The following is a 15,721-nucleotide window of genomic DNA, read 5'->3' as shown; positions in this document are numbered from 1 at the left end:
TCCTCCTTTTTTCTCCAACCTGAAATGTTGGACCCCTCAGAAGTCAATTCTTTTCTACAGTCTTTCTCTACTCTTTCTCTTCTATAGCTACGCTTTGCTCCTTTGGTGATTGCTTTCAGTTAAATAGCTTTAACACTCCACCGACATGCTGATGGGATGTCTTACACGCATCTTAACTTAACACACATCAAACCAAATTCTTAATTTCCACTCTGCTCTACCCCTACTGCATGGTTCTCATCCAACCTTCCACATCTCAATAAAAAGCAACTAGGGAGATGGAGAGGATAAGAGAGCTGGGGAAAATCAGAGGGGGAGACAAACCACGAGATTGTGGACTCTGAGAGACAAACTGAGGGTTTTGCAGGGGGATGGTGGGAGGTGGGTATTGAGGAGGGCACGTATTGCATGGAGCACTGAGTGTGGTGCATAAACAATGAATTTTGGAACATCAAAATAAAATAAAATCAAATTAAATTTAAAAAAAAATAAAAAGCAACTACATTCTTCCAGTTGCTCAGGCCACAAATGTGTTTTGTGGGTTTTTTTGAAAAGATTATTTATTTATTTATTTGACAGAGACACAGCGAGAGAGGGAACACAAGCATGGGGAGTGGGAGAGGGAGAAGCAGGCTTCTCACTGATCAGGGAACCTGCTGCGGGACTCGATCCCAGGACCCTGGATCATGACCTGAGTGGAAGGCAGACACTTAATGACTGAGCCACCCAGGTGCCCCTCAGGCCAAAAACTTTGGCATCATCCTTGACCATTCTCTTTCTTTCACACCTCATATCCGATCTATAAAGAGTCTTATCAGCTCTACCTTCAAAATATATCCAAAATCCTATCACTTCTTATTTCATTAGTACCGCCTTGGGCCATCTCTTCCTTGGATTACTCCAATAACCTAACTGGTCTCCCTGCTTTCACCTCTGACCTTCTATAATTCATTCTCAACATAGCAAAGTGATCTTTAAGACATAGGCCAGATTATGTCAAACCTATTCTCAACCATCCAATGGCTCCTCATCTCAGAGCAGAACTTTAACTCTCTATAATGACCCAGATCCTACATGATTTGGCCTGCTCTTCCTCTGAAGCCATCTCTTATCATCTTCCCTTTCCTTCACTCAGCTCTGCCAACACAAGCCCACTTACTTACTGAGTTCCACAAGTCACAGACCATGCTCCAGTCTCATGGTTTCTGCACTTGGTGATTCTCTGCCTGGGGCACCCTCTCCCTGATACTGCATGGCCACTTCCCTTAGGTCTTTACTCAAATGTCACTAAACTAGTAAGACTTTCCCTAATTACTCTTCGGATATTAGTAGCTCCCAACATTCCTTTACACCATATGTTATTTTATTCATGGTAATTATTACATTTTTATTAATTTTTAAATTGTCTGTTATTAAGTCACCGTATCAGTGATGCTTTTTCTTGATCACCCTATATGCCATATACTCCCCCACCAAACACTGTTCTCGATTAACAGGTCTTATTTTTTTCCACCATAGTCACTAGCACGCATTTTACTTGTTTGTTTGTCCCTGCCACTGGACTATAAACTCCATGAGAACAGATCCCTTGTTCTGTTCATGCTGTACCCTATCCCTCTGAACAGTGCTTGGCGTATAGTATGAGCTCAATAAATATGTATTGAGAATGGATTTTTTTTTTTAAGATTTTATTTATTCATTTGACAGAGAGAGATCACAAGGAGACAGAGAGGCAGGCAGAGAGAGAGAGAGAGAGAGGAGGAAGCAGGCTCTCCGCTGAGCAGAGAGCCTGATGTGGGACTCGATCCCAGGACCCTGAGATCATGACCTAAACCGAAGGCAGAGTCTTAACCCACTGAGCCCCCCAGGTGCCCCGAGAATGGACTCTTTGTGTGATGAGAACTTATTCCCTTTCCAACCATCAAATCTACCCATTATCCTATGTCTATAATAATAGAAGCTATAACATTTATATGGTGCTTACTATATGTCAGCATGATGACACCTGTAATCTTCACAAAATCCTAAGGGCAAGGTCATTATTATTCCAATTTACAGATGAGGAAACTAAGATGTAAAGAGATTAAGTAACATGTCTGAAGTCTCATAGGTAGTAAGTGGTAGAATCAGGATTTGAACTCAAAAAGTTTGGGTCCAGAGTCCATCTTATATTGTCACCACCCATATATTCCCCCAACCTCTATGCAGAATATTAAGGTCTATGACAGGAACTTTGCCTCGTTTTGTTCACTGCTAGAGTGATTGCTTGGGGCTTTGTATTCATGTGTATCCCTGCCTGGTAATACCATACAAGTCACACACCATACTGTATAACATTTCCTTTCTCTTGCTTACCTAAAGACAATGATTTCATCAGCCATTTCTTGGCGTCTCTTGTACTGCTGCAAACATATAGAGCAGTAATCCTGCTTGGGATTCAGTCCTCTGGTGACTGAAGCTCTCAGGTTACACAATGACCAATGGAGATCTTGGTTTAGAAGGCTGGTAGTTGTTTCCAGCAGGGTCTATGAAAGACCAAAAGAACACACACACACAGACAAATGATTAGGTGAAAGAGAAAGAGAGGGTGAGGGAAGAATGGCACTGTTGAGTTTTCAACCACAAACAGTGAAGTTAGAATATACTATGAAGGCATAACATTGATAAAACAAACACCAAATACTCCGAGACTGAAGTGGTTAACTTTGATGTGCAAGTAATGACAACTGCCTACATTAAGAGTCTCAAAATACTTATTAAAAGGCTGTCATTAGTTTTTACTGAGAAATGTGTGCTCTGCCATTCTGTGGCTTAATTCAGTACTGATGGCTTTCAAATGACTAGATAAACCCAAACCTGTTTATTTGTTATATTTCTATAAGTTCCCTCTGAATGACTCAAAGTGTTAGCGAACAACCAAAAAATCCTGTGTTTTTTTTTTTTTTTAAATAGAAACTGCATCTGTGGCAATATGTCAAATAACCTTTCAATGAAAAAGCTAATGGCCATTACTCAGTTTTCATCTCCCTTGGGCAGAGAGATCACATTTTCCTGATCAGCACGTACAAGTCATTTGAATCTACTTAAGACTATGACATCTGTCAGTAAGTCACATAAAGACATTTTCATAGCTATCACATTAAGTCGTTTTAAGGCTCTGTGTGCTTGTAAAGTATTGTTTTCCTACTATCTAATTTTCAACATTCATATATATCATTTAAATGTGCAGTCCCAAAGGGGAGACATACTGCCCATCCTCTTTGCTCGTCCTTTAATTTTATCTGTAATGCAGAATTTTTAGGTCTAACGGTCTTACCATTGTAATTCTCTCCAATCGACCCCATTTTTTCTCCTCTTTGAAGAGTCTGCAAGAACTTCCTACCTTGCCCTCAGCTTCCCTTCTGCCAACATAGAGTCCATGCCTGCAGGGCTGTCTGTTCCCCTGGGCACACTGAGCAAAGCCGCAGTTCTTAAACACCCCAAGAAAAGTCCTGTCACCCCCAATTTTTCTTTTCTTCTCTTGGGTTTTTGAAAAAGCAGATATTGTATCTAACGTGCCTAAATGATGCTTTTCCTAGGTGGCTTCATGAGTCACTTTGATCTATACTAAGGAAAAAAATCTGTATACCATGCTGGTTCCTATGGAGAATTAATGCTATAGACAGTTCTGAGTTAAAGGAAAACCAATGACCATTTTTGGTTAGTGGTAATTATCTGCTTCAGAATGTTTAATAAAAGACAAGGAATTTTTTTCCTTCAAATTTCTATACTCAGGCTGACTCTTTTCATGGGTTACATCTTTGCATTAAATTATTTTTCCAGAAAGTTTCTCACACTTTTCATTTGGGAAAAAAAAAAAGAACTGTTCCATTGCTAATGAGTCAAACAAATAAAGTAAATCCAAGTCTGATACATTTCCACATTCTAGAACATCTATGTGTGTATGGGTATGTGCGCGTGTGTGTATTAATTAAGGCCAACAGACTTAAAACATTTTTAAAAAGCATACACTTCAAGCTACCGAACTTCCATTAAATAGACAGGAATTTTTAAAGAAAAAGTATAGCTGCAAAGAAAAAGAAATAGCTTCTTTTTACCTTAGGACAGTCTTAGAAACAGAAAATAGCTTACTTGTTCATAGTTAAAGGTATCCAACATTCCCAGAATAAGTCCCTGGATTTCTCCAAGTTTTCCTTTTCCATAAACTGGATCCTAGTTACAAAAAAGTTGCAAAAATGTTTAATTCTGTTCTTGGTATTTTTAATATTACTTTAATATATGTTATCCGAAAATGCTGAATACTCATATACTTTTCTACACTCAGTAAGTATTTATTCTTCTATGAACTTTCACTAGAAATGCGTATCAGTTTCCCTCTGGCCATTACAAACATTTTGAAAAGATAAATAAAATTTAAGTGATACAAGCCCCTTACTTGACATTGTTTTTTGCAAGTCTCATTAAAGTTCACCCTGGTTTTGTTTTGGCAAGAAGCTTCCTCTCCTTCATATTAAACATCACCTGTCCCTCTCTGCAACCTTATTTATCTGCTACATTAAAACAACATTGACCTGAATACCAGAACCTGTCCAACAAACCTTTCCAGAGACCCACACTTGGCCACCACCTGGCCCCATCAACTAAATAGCTTCAGTTTAGGAGACAAGACTTTCTGGATTCAAGGAGCAGCTTTCAGTTTTTCAAAGCTTTTTTTAGTAAAGTCCCTACTGATAAACAACAGATATGTAGATACCCAATCTCTCCTCTGCCACTTTTCCTCTGAAGTATGCCAAGTAACTTGTTTATTATGTACAATCTGTAAAACACTGAAGTGTACAGAAACAAATAATAAACAGACACAAAAAACTGAAATCCAGCCACACAGAGATAAATACTATTGATACTGTTTTCCAGCCTTGTTTCTGGGAAAGGAGAGAAAGGGTAAGAGACAGAGATGTATTTCCTAGTGTACAGAATAGGAGTATTTTACATACTTTCATGATAGTATATTGTGAGCAGTATCAGCAAGTATTTCATAACAACCACAGAGTATGAATAATGTGAAAATACCACGTGTCATTTTCTCTTGTTAGACATTTAAGTTTGCCTCCCCCTTCCCAAATCCCACTCATGATGGTTAAATGCTGGTAGTTGTAAATTTTGGTCTGAATCTCTGATTCTTTAGAGGAGATGTCTAGAAAGGGAGTTACAGATTCAAAGAAGATTTTTATGGGTATTGATATATACTGCCAAATTGCTCCACCACAAAGTCGTAATATGCAACTTTTATCTCCATCAGCATATTTGTGTGCTCATTTTACTGTACCTTTGGCTAGGCTGAGAATTATAATTAAAACATTGCTAATAACTGAGTATGTCAAGTCTATTACTTTACTCTAATATGAGGTTATGTCTGACATAAATGACTCTCCCATGCCAAAAAGGGGAGCCCAACTCTACAGTAACTATGAACATAGCTGCTATTTATATGTGCCACATCATTACATTCCTTCCAGAACATTTATAAATGAAGAAATTCAAGCTCAGAGAGGCTAAGTAAAATTCTCTAAGATCACAGAACTAGTAAGCAGATAAACTGGGATTTGAATCTAGGTACTTCAGAAATCTTTTTTTTTTTTTTTTTAAGATGAGAGAGAGAGAGAGAAAGAACATGCAGTGGGGAGGGGAAAAGGGAGGGGAAGGGAGAAATCCATGCAGACTCTGTGCTGAGTTCCTGAACATGGGCCTCAATCCCATACCCCAAGCTGAGCCAAAATCAAGAGTTGGACCCCCAAAGGACTGCTACCCAGGCACACCAGAAACCATGTTTTTAATTAACATGTTATACTGGTCTCCCAAGTATAGATACCTAAACTAATAAACTAAACAATAAGCTAATGTTTGCTGGAAAATATGGGTAACATTTCTGGTTACTTCTTAGGGAGTGGTTGTTATTAAAATTTTGGTGCATTAGGGCACCTGGATGGCTCAGATCACGCCTTCGGCTCAGGTCGTGATCCTGGTATCCCTGGATCGAGCCTCAAGTGGGGCTCCCTGTCTGCTCCTCCTTCCACCCCCTGCTGTTTATGCATGCTCTCTCTCTCTCTCTCTCTCTCTCTCTCAAATAAATAAAATCTTTAAAAAAAAATCTCGGTGCCTTGAAAGTAATTGTGAGTTCAGATGTTAAGACAAGACTGTAAAGCAGGAACAACATAGTAGAGAGGTTCAGAAATATGAGAAGAAATCGTCTTCCTGTTCTTACAGCACAGTCTGAGCATCTCCTTCTTCTTCCCTTCTAGATTCCGACGATGGCTCCTGGAAGACTGGCTGGGTACAGTTTCTAACCAAATCAGCCTGTAGTACTTTCAGGTGCTCTAGAGCAGCAAAAGCTTGTCTGCCATAGGTTCCTGGTCCCTGCTGCTGAGCTTATGCTTAAGGAATGAAAGGCACAGAAAAACTATGTATTTTTGTACTAATTAACACGTTTACAAGTTTGGATTAAACTGTCACTGAAGCTTAATGGGGACATTTTCTGTTTCACAGGTAGAGATCGTGTAGCTAAGGTAAAGGTACCTGTCAAACATGTGCAGACCATTTACAAAAGGCCTGACTGTAGATATCTCAGACTAATTTTTTATTAGAAAAACAACTCAGGCCATATACTCATAAGATAATTTTTTCTTTTAATTATTTTTTGCATGAAAACAGATCCTTGTTAATGCTTCTGAATTTACACTCAATTATGCTTTGGGTCAAACTCATAATAAATACACCTATTTCTCAAAGTATCAAGGGACAGTGTGATACCTTATTATAAGAAGCGTATTATAGTAGCTACTGTAAGATGTGCGTTCAATACATTAATACAGCTCTAGCACAGAAAAGCTCTGTCATTTGTTTCTGACAAGGGTAGTTTGGAGAGTAAAAGGTCTTTAAAAGGTTAAATTCTGGGAAAAGGAAGAAATCTTTATAGGTCACGTCTATATTTGTATCAGTACATTTCACTTTAATATGCATAATTTAAAGGCAAAATCATGAAAATTACCTCATGCTGGGACAACATATAAATTATAGAATGCAAAAGGGAGCTCAAGCCTTCTAGCACAGCATGTATGCAATCCAATAGCTTTTCTAATTATTTTACAAAGATGTCCGTTAGATGCTTCGGCAATGAATAACTGCTGAGGTTTGTCTTCAACTTATTTGTAAGCCATAAAAGAAGAGCACATGTGGGTACTTCGCATAAACCTGGTTTCTAAAAAGCTTTTTAGAAAAAGATGTGACGGCCGCTTTTCCCCCGCTCCTGCTTTCTGTGGCCTACTGTAGCATGTATGTGGTTTGTTTTGTAATTAAAATCTTTCTCAATCAAGCATTACTTTAAAATATGAATAATGCCCTCCACAGGCTAGCATATAAATCATTTGTTTGCTTTAATTTCCTCAGTAAGACAGTCACAAACAGCTTTGCAGAAGCCAAGAATTACTTTTTGCCATAGAGTAGAACTCAATAAAAGCAAACTGGGAAGGCCGAATCTGTAAAACACAAATATGGTCCCTTCAAAACGCTCCCAACTAACTTACAATCTACTGCTCACAGAAGCAGCCTGCACAAGTCAGGTTCCAAGCATCAGTTGAATAAACATTTAGAGGTTAAGAAGCTCTTGGAGAAACTCCTATCATGAGAACATCTTCTCCGGAGAAACAGTATCTATCTGAGCAACTGCTCGTCTAAGTAACTGTCACTCCCTCTCTTCCATCCAGGGGACCTGGTAAAGGGGGGTGGATCTGAAGTATGCCAGGGCTGATGCTGGGTACAGAAGGCCTCAACTTTGGAGCTCGAAGACCTAGGTTCAAGTTCCAGCTATGGCCACTTAATAACTGAGCAGACTAAGGAAGCATTTTCCTTAGGAGCAACATGGGGATCTCACTACTTCTCCAGCTTAATGTACACAGAGGTCAAAGGAGATAAAGAACACAGAAGTGCTTATGAACTGCTGAGAACTACTGCTGAGGTGACTGAGCCAGCTAAAACCCAGCGAGTATACACTATGTGCCCTGCACGGTGCTGGAACACAGGAAATAATCTAGGCAATATTCTAGTGGAGAACACTTGGCAATGGATTGAAAACTGGGTCTAATGAAAAAAAAGATGACAAGGGACAAGATTAAAAAAACAAACAAACAAACAAACAAAAAAACCCAGAAAACCCCCAAACATAAAAACATAAAAACTCCTGGTTTGAGTACTTGATAACTTAAGATGGAACGGATCAACTCCTTGAAAAACACACTACTGAAACTCACACACGTAGAAACATTTAATAAACGGGCCTGGGTCTCTTAACCAAATTGAATCCTTAATAACATTTCAAAATAGAAGGCACCACGCCCACATGGTTTCACTGGTTTATTCTACCAAATATTTCGGAAGAAATTGTATCAATATCCTACAATCTGTTTTAGAAAATAGAAGCAGGGGCACCTGGGTGGCTCAGTGTGTTAAAGCCTCTGCCTTCGGCTCAGGTCATGATCCCAGAGTCCTGGATTGAGCCCCACGTTGGGCTCTCTGCTCAGCAGGGAGCCTGCTTCCTCCTCTCTCTCTCTGCCTATCTCCCCCCTACTTGAGATCTCTGTCTGTCAAATAAATAAATAAAATATTTAAAAAAGAAGAAAATAGAAGCAGAGGGAACACCTAACTCATTTGATGAGGCCAGCATTACCCAGACAAACCCAGACAAAGACAATCAAAAAGCTAGCAAGTTACTTTGTGGATACAGACAATATGATTCTACAGTTTATATGGAAAGGCAAAAGACCCCAAATAGCTAACACAACATTGAAGGAGGACAAAGTCAAGAGGACTGACACTACCTGACTTTCAGAATTACTATGAAGCTGCAATAATCAAGATAATGTGGTACTGACAAAAGACCAAAGAGATCACTGGAGAAGAACAGAGCACTTAGAAATAAACCCCCATAAATATAGCCAACTGAGCAAAGCCTATTCAATGAAGAAGGGGATAGTCTTTTCAACAAAATGGTGCTGGAAAAACTGGACATCCACATGTAGAAAAATGACTCTAGACATTGACCTTACATCTTTCATAAAAATTAACTCAAAATGGATCAGAGACCTAAAATGTAAAATGCAGAACTATAAAACTTCTAGAACATGGGAAAAAATTTAGGTGAATTTGGGTTTGATGATGAGTTTTCAGATACAACGCTAAATACACAATCCATGAAAAAAAAAATCCCTGAAAAGTTGGACCTTGTTAAAATTAAAAAAGCTTCTGCTTAATGAAAAGACACTGTTGAGTGAATGAAAAGAAAAGCCACCAACTGGGAAAATACGCACAAAACATATCTGACAAAAAACTTCTATAAAAAAATATACAAAGAACTCTTAAAACTCAATAATTAAAAAACACGACCCAACTAATGGGGATACACAGATGGCAAGTGAGCACATAAAAAGGTGTTCCAAGTCATTGTTCATTATGGAACAGCATATTAAAATAATAAGACCACTACACACCTATTAGAATGGTTAAAATCCAAAACAATGGATTTACGGACACTTGCTTTATAGCCCAGAGTATGGCCTATCTTAGTAAACATTCCATGTACAACCTGAGAAGAATGTGACTTCTGCCGTTAGAATTAATATGTAAATGTCAACTAGGTCAAAGTGGTTAAAACTGTTTGACAGAAATGTGTTATCATCTTTATTTTTGTTCCTCTTTTTTTCCTCTGGTGCTGTTAAGCTTTTCTGTTAACCCGATTTTGAACAATTATGATGGGCCTTGTATTTTTCCTCATACTGCTCAGGTTTGGGATTATCGATCTGTGTGCTAATAGTTCTCAATAAATCTGAAAAATATCCAGCCAATTTCTCTTCAAGTATTTTTTTCTGACTCCCTGTTTTCAGGATTCCAAGGACACATATTCTGGGCTGCTTGAAATTGTCCCAGAGTTCACGGACTCATTTTTTTTTTTTTTTTTCCAGTTCACTTTTCTCTGTTTCATTGTGGATAGTCTGTATTGCTAGGTCTTCAAATTCACTTACCTTTTCTTCTGTTTTGGTGTCCTTGTCTGCTAATTTTAATATCCAATGTCATATGTGGGTTTCATTTTCCAGCTTCTCTGAATACCTTGTAATTTTTTTATTTGATGTAATATACCATTAATTTTACACTGTTGGGTCCTGGATATTTTTGTATTCCTTAAAGTATTTTTAATTTTTGTTCTGGGAGGCAGTTAAATTACTTGGAAAGTTTGATCCTTTCAGGGTCTTGCTATTAAGATTTGCTAGCATGGGGGCACCTGGGTGGCTCGGTGGGTTAGGCCTCTGCCTTTGGCCCAGGTCATGATCTCAGGGTCCTGGGATCGAGCCCCACATAAGGCTCTCTGCTCAGCGCAGAGCCTGCTTCCCCTTCTCTCTCTGCCTGCCTCTCTGCCTACTTGTGATCTGTCTCTCTCTCTCTCTCTCTTTCTCTGTCAAGTAAATAAATAAAATTTAAAAAAAAAAAAAAAAAAAAAGATTTGCTAGCATGAGTAGAGCTATGTGTAGTCTAGGGCTGCTTCCCACTATTGAGTACTTCTGAGTACTCTACCCCATGTTCTGTGCATTATGAGGTCTTCATTCTAGTCTTGCTATTGGCTCTGTGTAAGTACAAGTATTATTACCTCTGATCCTTTCAGGTGGTTCTTTCCTTGGCCTAGCTAGTTTCCTCATACCATGCACTTACACTTGAGATAGGGGCCTTCTGCACATCTCCAGAGTTCTGCTGCCTGGTACTTGCCTGCAAACTCTGGCCACCTCAGTCTCTTGATTCTCAGCTCCATCTCCTCAAACCAATGAATACGCTGGAAACTGGCTGGGATCCCCTCCCTGCACTATTGCCTAGAAAGTCTCTCAAGACATTAAGGTGGGACAAACACAGGGCTTACCTTGTCTGTTTCCTGTCTCTCAATTATCAGTGACCTTTATTGCCTGATACCCAGTTTTTTAAAAAACTATTTCATATACTTTGTCCAATTTTTTGGCTGCTTCAAGCAAGGGGGTAAATCTGTTACTCCACTTGGGGCAGAAGTGGAATTCCTGCACCCTTGGCTTTTATTCACTCTAAAAATATTTAGTTCCTACCGTATGTCAGGTACCTCTGGGCTAGGTGATGGTGACAGAGTAGCAAAGTATAGTCTTATTCTGAAGGTCCTTTCCTTCTAGTGGTAAATAAAGATCGGTAAATAGACCTGATCCTTAGATGTTTCCAAGAACTCCCCTTTTAGCCTTCTGCTTTTCTTGTTAATTCATTTCCTCGTAACATTCACCTAGTTTCAAGAACTGAACTACCACTTCTGTGCTGACAACTTCCAAGTCTATGTCTCCACTTTTACTTCTTCTCATAAGGTCCAGTCTCATGTTTCCCCACTGCTCATTGTTAGTCACATGAAACATGAGTTCTTGTGTTTCCCTACCTCTAAACATCAAAAAGTCAAGCGGATTCTACCACCTAACCTCCAAATCCATCTTCTCCTAGCCACTCTATGCAATGCAATTAACAAATTTTGAGTACCTATTACATTCTGGGTATTCCTAGGCCTTCAGTCTTATCTCTTCCAATTTATCCTGTATAACATATTGGATGAATGATTTTTCTAAAGGGAAACATTATTCCATCATTCCTCTGCTTAAAATCCTTTGATGAGAATCTACTAAAGTTAAAATTAAATCCAAAGTCCTACCTTATGGTTCACAAAGCAATTAAGAACACAGTCCCTGCTAGTCTCTCAAATTTCAGCTCCGTGACTCACCTTTATTCTTGTCCTATGTTCCAAGCATACTTAACACTTGCAACTCCTCCAAATGTACCATGTTTTACCTCACATTCTTTGTATATATAGTTCACTCCGCTTAGAATAGCCCTATCTCCTTTTTTCCCCTAATTCCTTTAGGCTATTTAAGATTCAGTTCAGACATTTCCTCCTCCAGGAAATCTTCCCAAATTCCCCAGTCTGTTTCAGATATACTTTTATTGGTATTCCTTTGACTAGATATATTCAGAAACCCAACTCATTCCAACTTATTAAAAAAACTAACTGTTGTAAAGATACTGGGCTGTTTCAAGGATCCAAGCAAAGGAATGCAGGTGAGCCTTTACAGTTACAACAAAGGACTCAAATGCCATCAGGATTTCTGTGGTCTCCTCTCCCTGTGCCTTGTCTCCTCTCCTGGTGTGGTGTCTTCTTTTCTTCATGCATCTTGTCTATTTTCCTCTTTGTGTGTCTGCTTTACTCTTCACCTTCTCTCCCGTGATTTTTTTTTTTTAACTACTTCAGCCAACATGATGGAAAAGTAGTCACTGTCAGTTGCTGAACTTTGTACCTTATATAACTCAGAGGCCTGAAGAGCGGCTCATTCATCCTCTTCAAGTTCAGTTCTACAATTTCCTGGAAAAGGCACTGACTGGCCCTGCTTAGACCAGTTGCTCACCCTGACTCAATCTAGTGGAGTCAGGGTCCTGCTGTCAGACGCTGCTCCTGCTGTAATCACATGGCCTGAAAATGTAGGGATGAAGTGGCAATCACCCTACCGGGGGTTCACAGCAGATAATCCTTCAGGTAGCCACCATTACTTGCTTAGAGTCCAAAGAAGAGCTACATCAGAACATTTTCCATCTCTCCTAAAAGCTCTTTAGGACAAGAGCTAAGGTTTTCATCTACATAGGAAATGACCAAACAGGGTAACATATAATTAATAAACAAATTAGTTAATGCCTCAAAAGACCAGGCACTGAAACAACTGAAAAGCTTACACAATATAATAGGAACCAGCATAAATCAGAACGTGAGAGACTTTTGTGGTAGCCTGGGTTCTGCCACAAACAGCGAACCAAGTACTAGCTTTTCTATACTTCAGTTTCCTCCTTCATCAACAGAAATTTCTGTAGTAGAAGAGAATGTTCTGAGTTTCAACTGAGATACTATCTGTGAAAGCACCTTGAGAAAAATAAAATTCTCTATACAAATATAAGGTAGAGTTATTATTACAGTAATCACAAACGTGCAAATAACAAATTTAAGAAAGAGCATACCCTCTTGATTCATGGGAAAAGAAGGTGGAACGTACCTTTTCTACCACTGAAAGTAGAAAATCCTAAGAATACAATTAAAATGAATGCCAAAAAAAAAAAAAATGCCAATGTAACTCAAAATAAAGGGAAGATTTTCTAATATCAAAAGCCTTCCAAGTCAGGAGCCTTGAAAAAACAAAAATTTAAAAAATCACATGCTTTTGCCAAGAGAAAAACTGATTTTTGTTTCTTGTAATTTATGTGCCAAAGTGTGGTTAAAGCTCAACATAAAGCAAAATGCATACACTGAAAGTGAAGCTACTTTTGACCTTAAGATTTCATTTTTTCTAATTTACTTGGTAAATTAAAGTATTTTTGCCTTATGGAAATACTACTTTATATTCAATTAAAAACATTATGACTAACGTATTCTAAAATGGACAAAAGAGAAGTGGTTTATATCAAAGACTTTGCCACCACATGCTCAGGATCAAACGAAAGAGGACATGTGCAGATACGTAACTGTGATGAGAGCCTACGGATACAGCAGTCTGTATCAGCAAAGCCCAGACACTTCATACCAGATGCAAGTGGAGCTTGGCAAGTCTTAAAAGAGAGCTGCCAGGGACATTCTTGACAGGAGAAAAGTCATTTGAGAATTATAAAGACCAATGGCATCATAGTACTGTTTTTTGATGGTTTTGGGGGGTGTGTGTGTGTGTATGTGTGTGTGTCTATGCTGCATAAAATGAAGGAAGACAAAATGGATTCTAAGGATAATTCCTGCTATTTCCCCAGGAATGTTCACAAAGTTTCTGAAAAATTTATCTTGGGGTATTTTTGGTGTTCTTTTGATGATGTTGGGAACGTTCATGCCTTTTGCTGAAGGAAATAGGTACTTCCTTCAAATGTTACTTCCTACAAAGGCTGTGGACACAAAGTTGGGTAACAATTAGAACAGGGGATGAGTGCTGGACATAAAGTTTTTTTTTCATGAGTTGGAAAACTTAAGTTACAACCTATGATTCAGAAATGACTATATTAATGTAATTTTTAGGTTATTATATATTTTTTTAATCTAAAAAGCACAATTCGCTGGCAATAAATGGTGATTCTCTCCCAGTAAGCATATGAATAGGAAGCCTATATATCTGAATCCCCAGGTGTCAGTGAACACGTGAAGGCTGCACACCCACCTGGAAGGTCCCCAGCCTGTGCCAGGAAAACCGACACTCTTGGAGCACCAGGAAAGGCTCAAGGATGACAGTAGTTAAGTTAGATAGTCAGCAATGACAAAAATCAGCTGCCTTACTCTAGAGACCCATTTAAACATTAGCTTAATTTGTTATTTAAACATGACTAGAATATTAGTTGAAACTGATCAACATTGAATTTTCTCCCCTTTTAACTCACCTGTAAGATTCTTTGCAAGATCGATGGAAGGGCAATAAATGCTGCCATGCTGTTTAGAACTTGCATGGTCAGAGATTTCAGAGCTGTTATAATAATAAAATGTTAATATTAAGGTTAGTTTAAAGTAAGAGGTTTTGGTTTTTCCTACAAGTCAGTGGAAAATAGTAGATTTATATAGTTTCCTAGAAACTCAGCTAACCAGGGCTAGTTGGATATTTTAAAGTTAACTGCTGACAAATAACAAAGCTACTATTATTCAAGACAAATGACACAACTGGTGCCATAGAAAGAACTGAATAAAAGATGAGATTAACATTATACGACAATTTCATTAAGAAAAACACTAATACTATGATACTGGGAAAAGGCATCGTAATGATAATTTTTCGCAGATGAAAGTTGGTGATGGTATAGGTGGACTCTGATGATGTAATTACCTTCTGGGTGCAGATGAGGTGCGGCTGATCCAGAGAGCTTCTGGGGGGCCATCATTGCCTCCAGTAATGGAAACCAGAGTGCCTACAATGTCAGAGGAAACCAAAGCACTCTGTTATATTTAAGATTGGCTTCAGCATAGTGCTTTACAGGTTGAGATGTACCTCTCACATACATTTGTTTATAAACATTTTATTACTTTTTAAAGATTTTATTTATTTACTTGACAGAGAGAGACACAGTGAGAGGGAACACAAGCAGGGGGAGTGAGAGAGGGAGAAGCAGGCTTCCTGCTGAGCAGGGAGCCGGATGCGGGGCTCAATCCCAGGACCCTGGGATCATGATCTGAGCCAAAGGCAGACGCTTAACGACTGAGACACCCAGGCACCCTGTTTATAAACATTTTAAAAACAAAATATAGAACACTTGACTGGGAAGAGAAACAACAATAAGAAGCAATGAGCACAGTTACAATAGGTATCTTTACTATGCGCCTTGGGAAAAAAAAGAAACTGCAGTAAGTCTAGACCCTGGAACTGCAGTCTTCTGTGTTTTAGGACAAGGCCTGTTCAAAGGAGACATGGCCGAGCTGCCAGCCAGGTTCTCATACACGGTGCTGTACATGCACCCCTGACCAAGTCTAAGTGACCCTATGTACTGCAGGACAGGACACAGGACCGCCCCTTCCGCCACCTCACCTCCCCCAAATTTCTCTTCAGCCACATCAAGCAAGAGAAATGAATAAAGGTTGTCCAAAGTTTTCCCCTCTCTAAAGGGTTGTTTTGTATTACGTTAG

At 38.9% G+C, this 15,721-nt stretch overlaps 1 protein-coding gene across 2 annotated transcripts in view; it reads right to left on the bottom strand.

The window, feature by feature from the left end:
- Window positions 1-15,721, bottom strand: part of VPS8 (VPS8 subunit of CORVET complex) — a 251,261-nt gene that overhangs the window by 49,684 nt on the left and 185,856 nt on the right. For both annotated transcript variants that reach the window (XM_080796297.1, XM_080796298.1), the window contains exons 40-43: window positions 14,928-15,009; window positions 14,491-14,573; window positions 4,132-4,212; window positions 2,356-2,525 (exon numbers count right to left, since the gene is read on the bottom strand). In XM_080796297.1, coding sequence (XP_080652423.1) covers window positions 2,356-2,525; window positions 4,132-4,212; window positions 14,491-14,573; window positions 14,928-15,009 — 416 coding nt within the window. The remainder of the gene's footprint in view (window positions 1-2,355; window positions 2,526-4,131; window positions 4,213-14,490; window positions 14,574-14,927; window positions 15,010-15,721) is intronic.

Source organism: Martes martes (assembly GCF_963455335.1).
Source record: "Martes martes genome assembly, chromosome: 1".
In the NCBI taxonomy this organism is placed as follows: domain Eukaryota; kingdom Metazoa; phylum Chordata; class Mammalia; order Carnivora; family Mustelidae; genus Martes; species Martes martes.
This window is presented reverse-complemented; position numbering and strand designations above follow the sequence as displayed.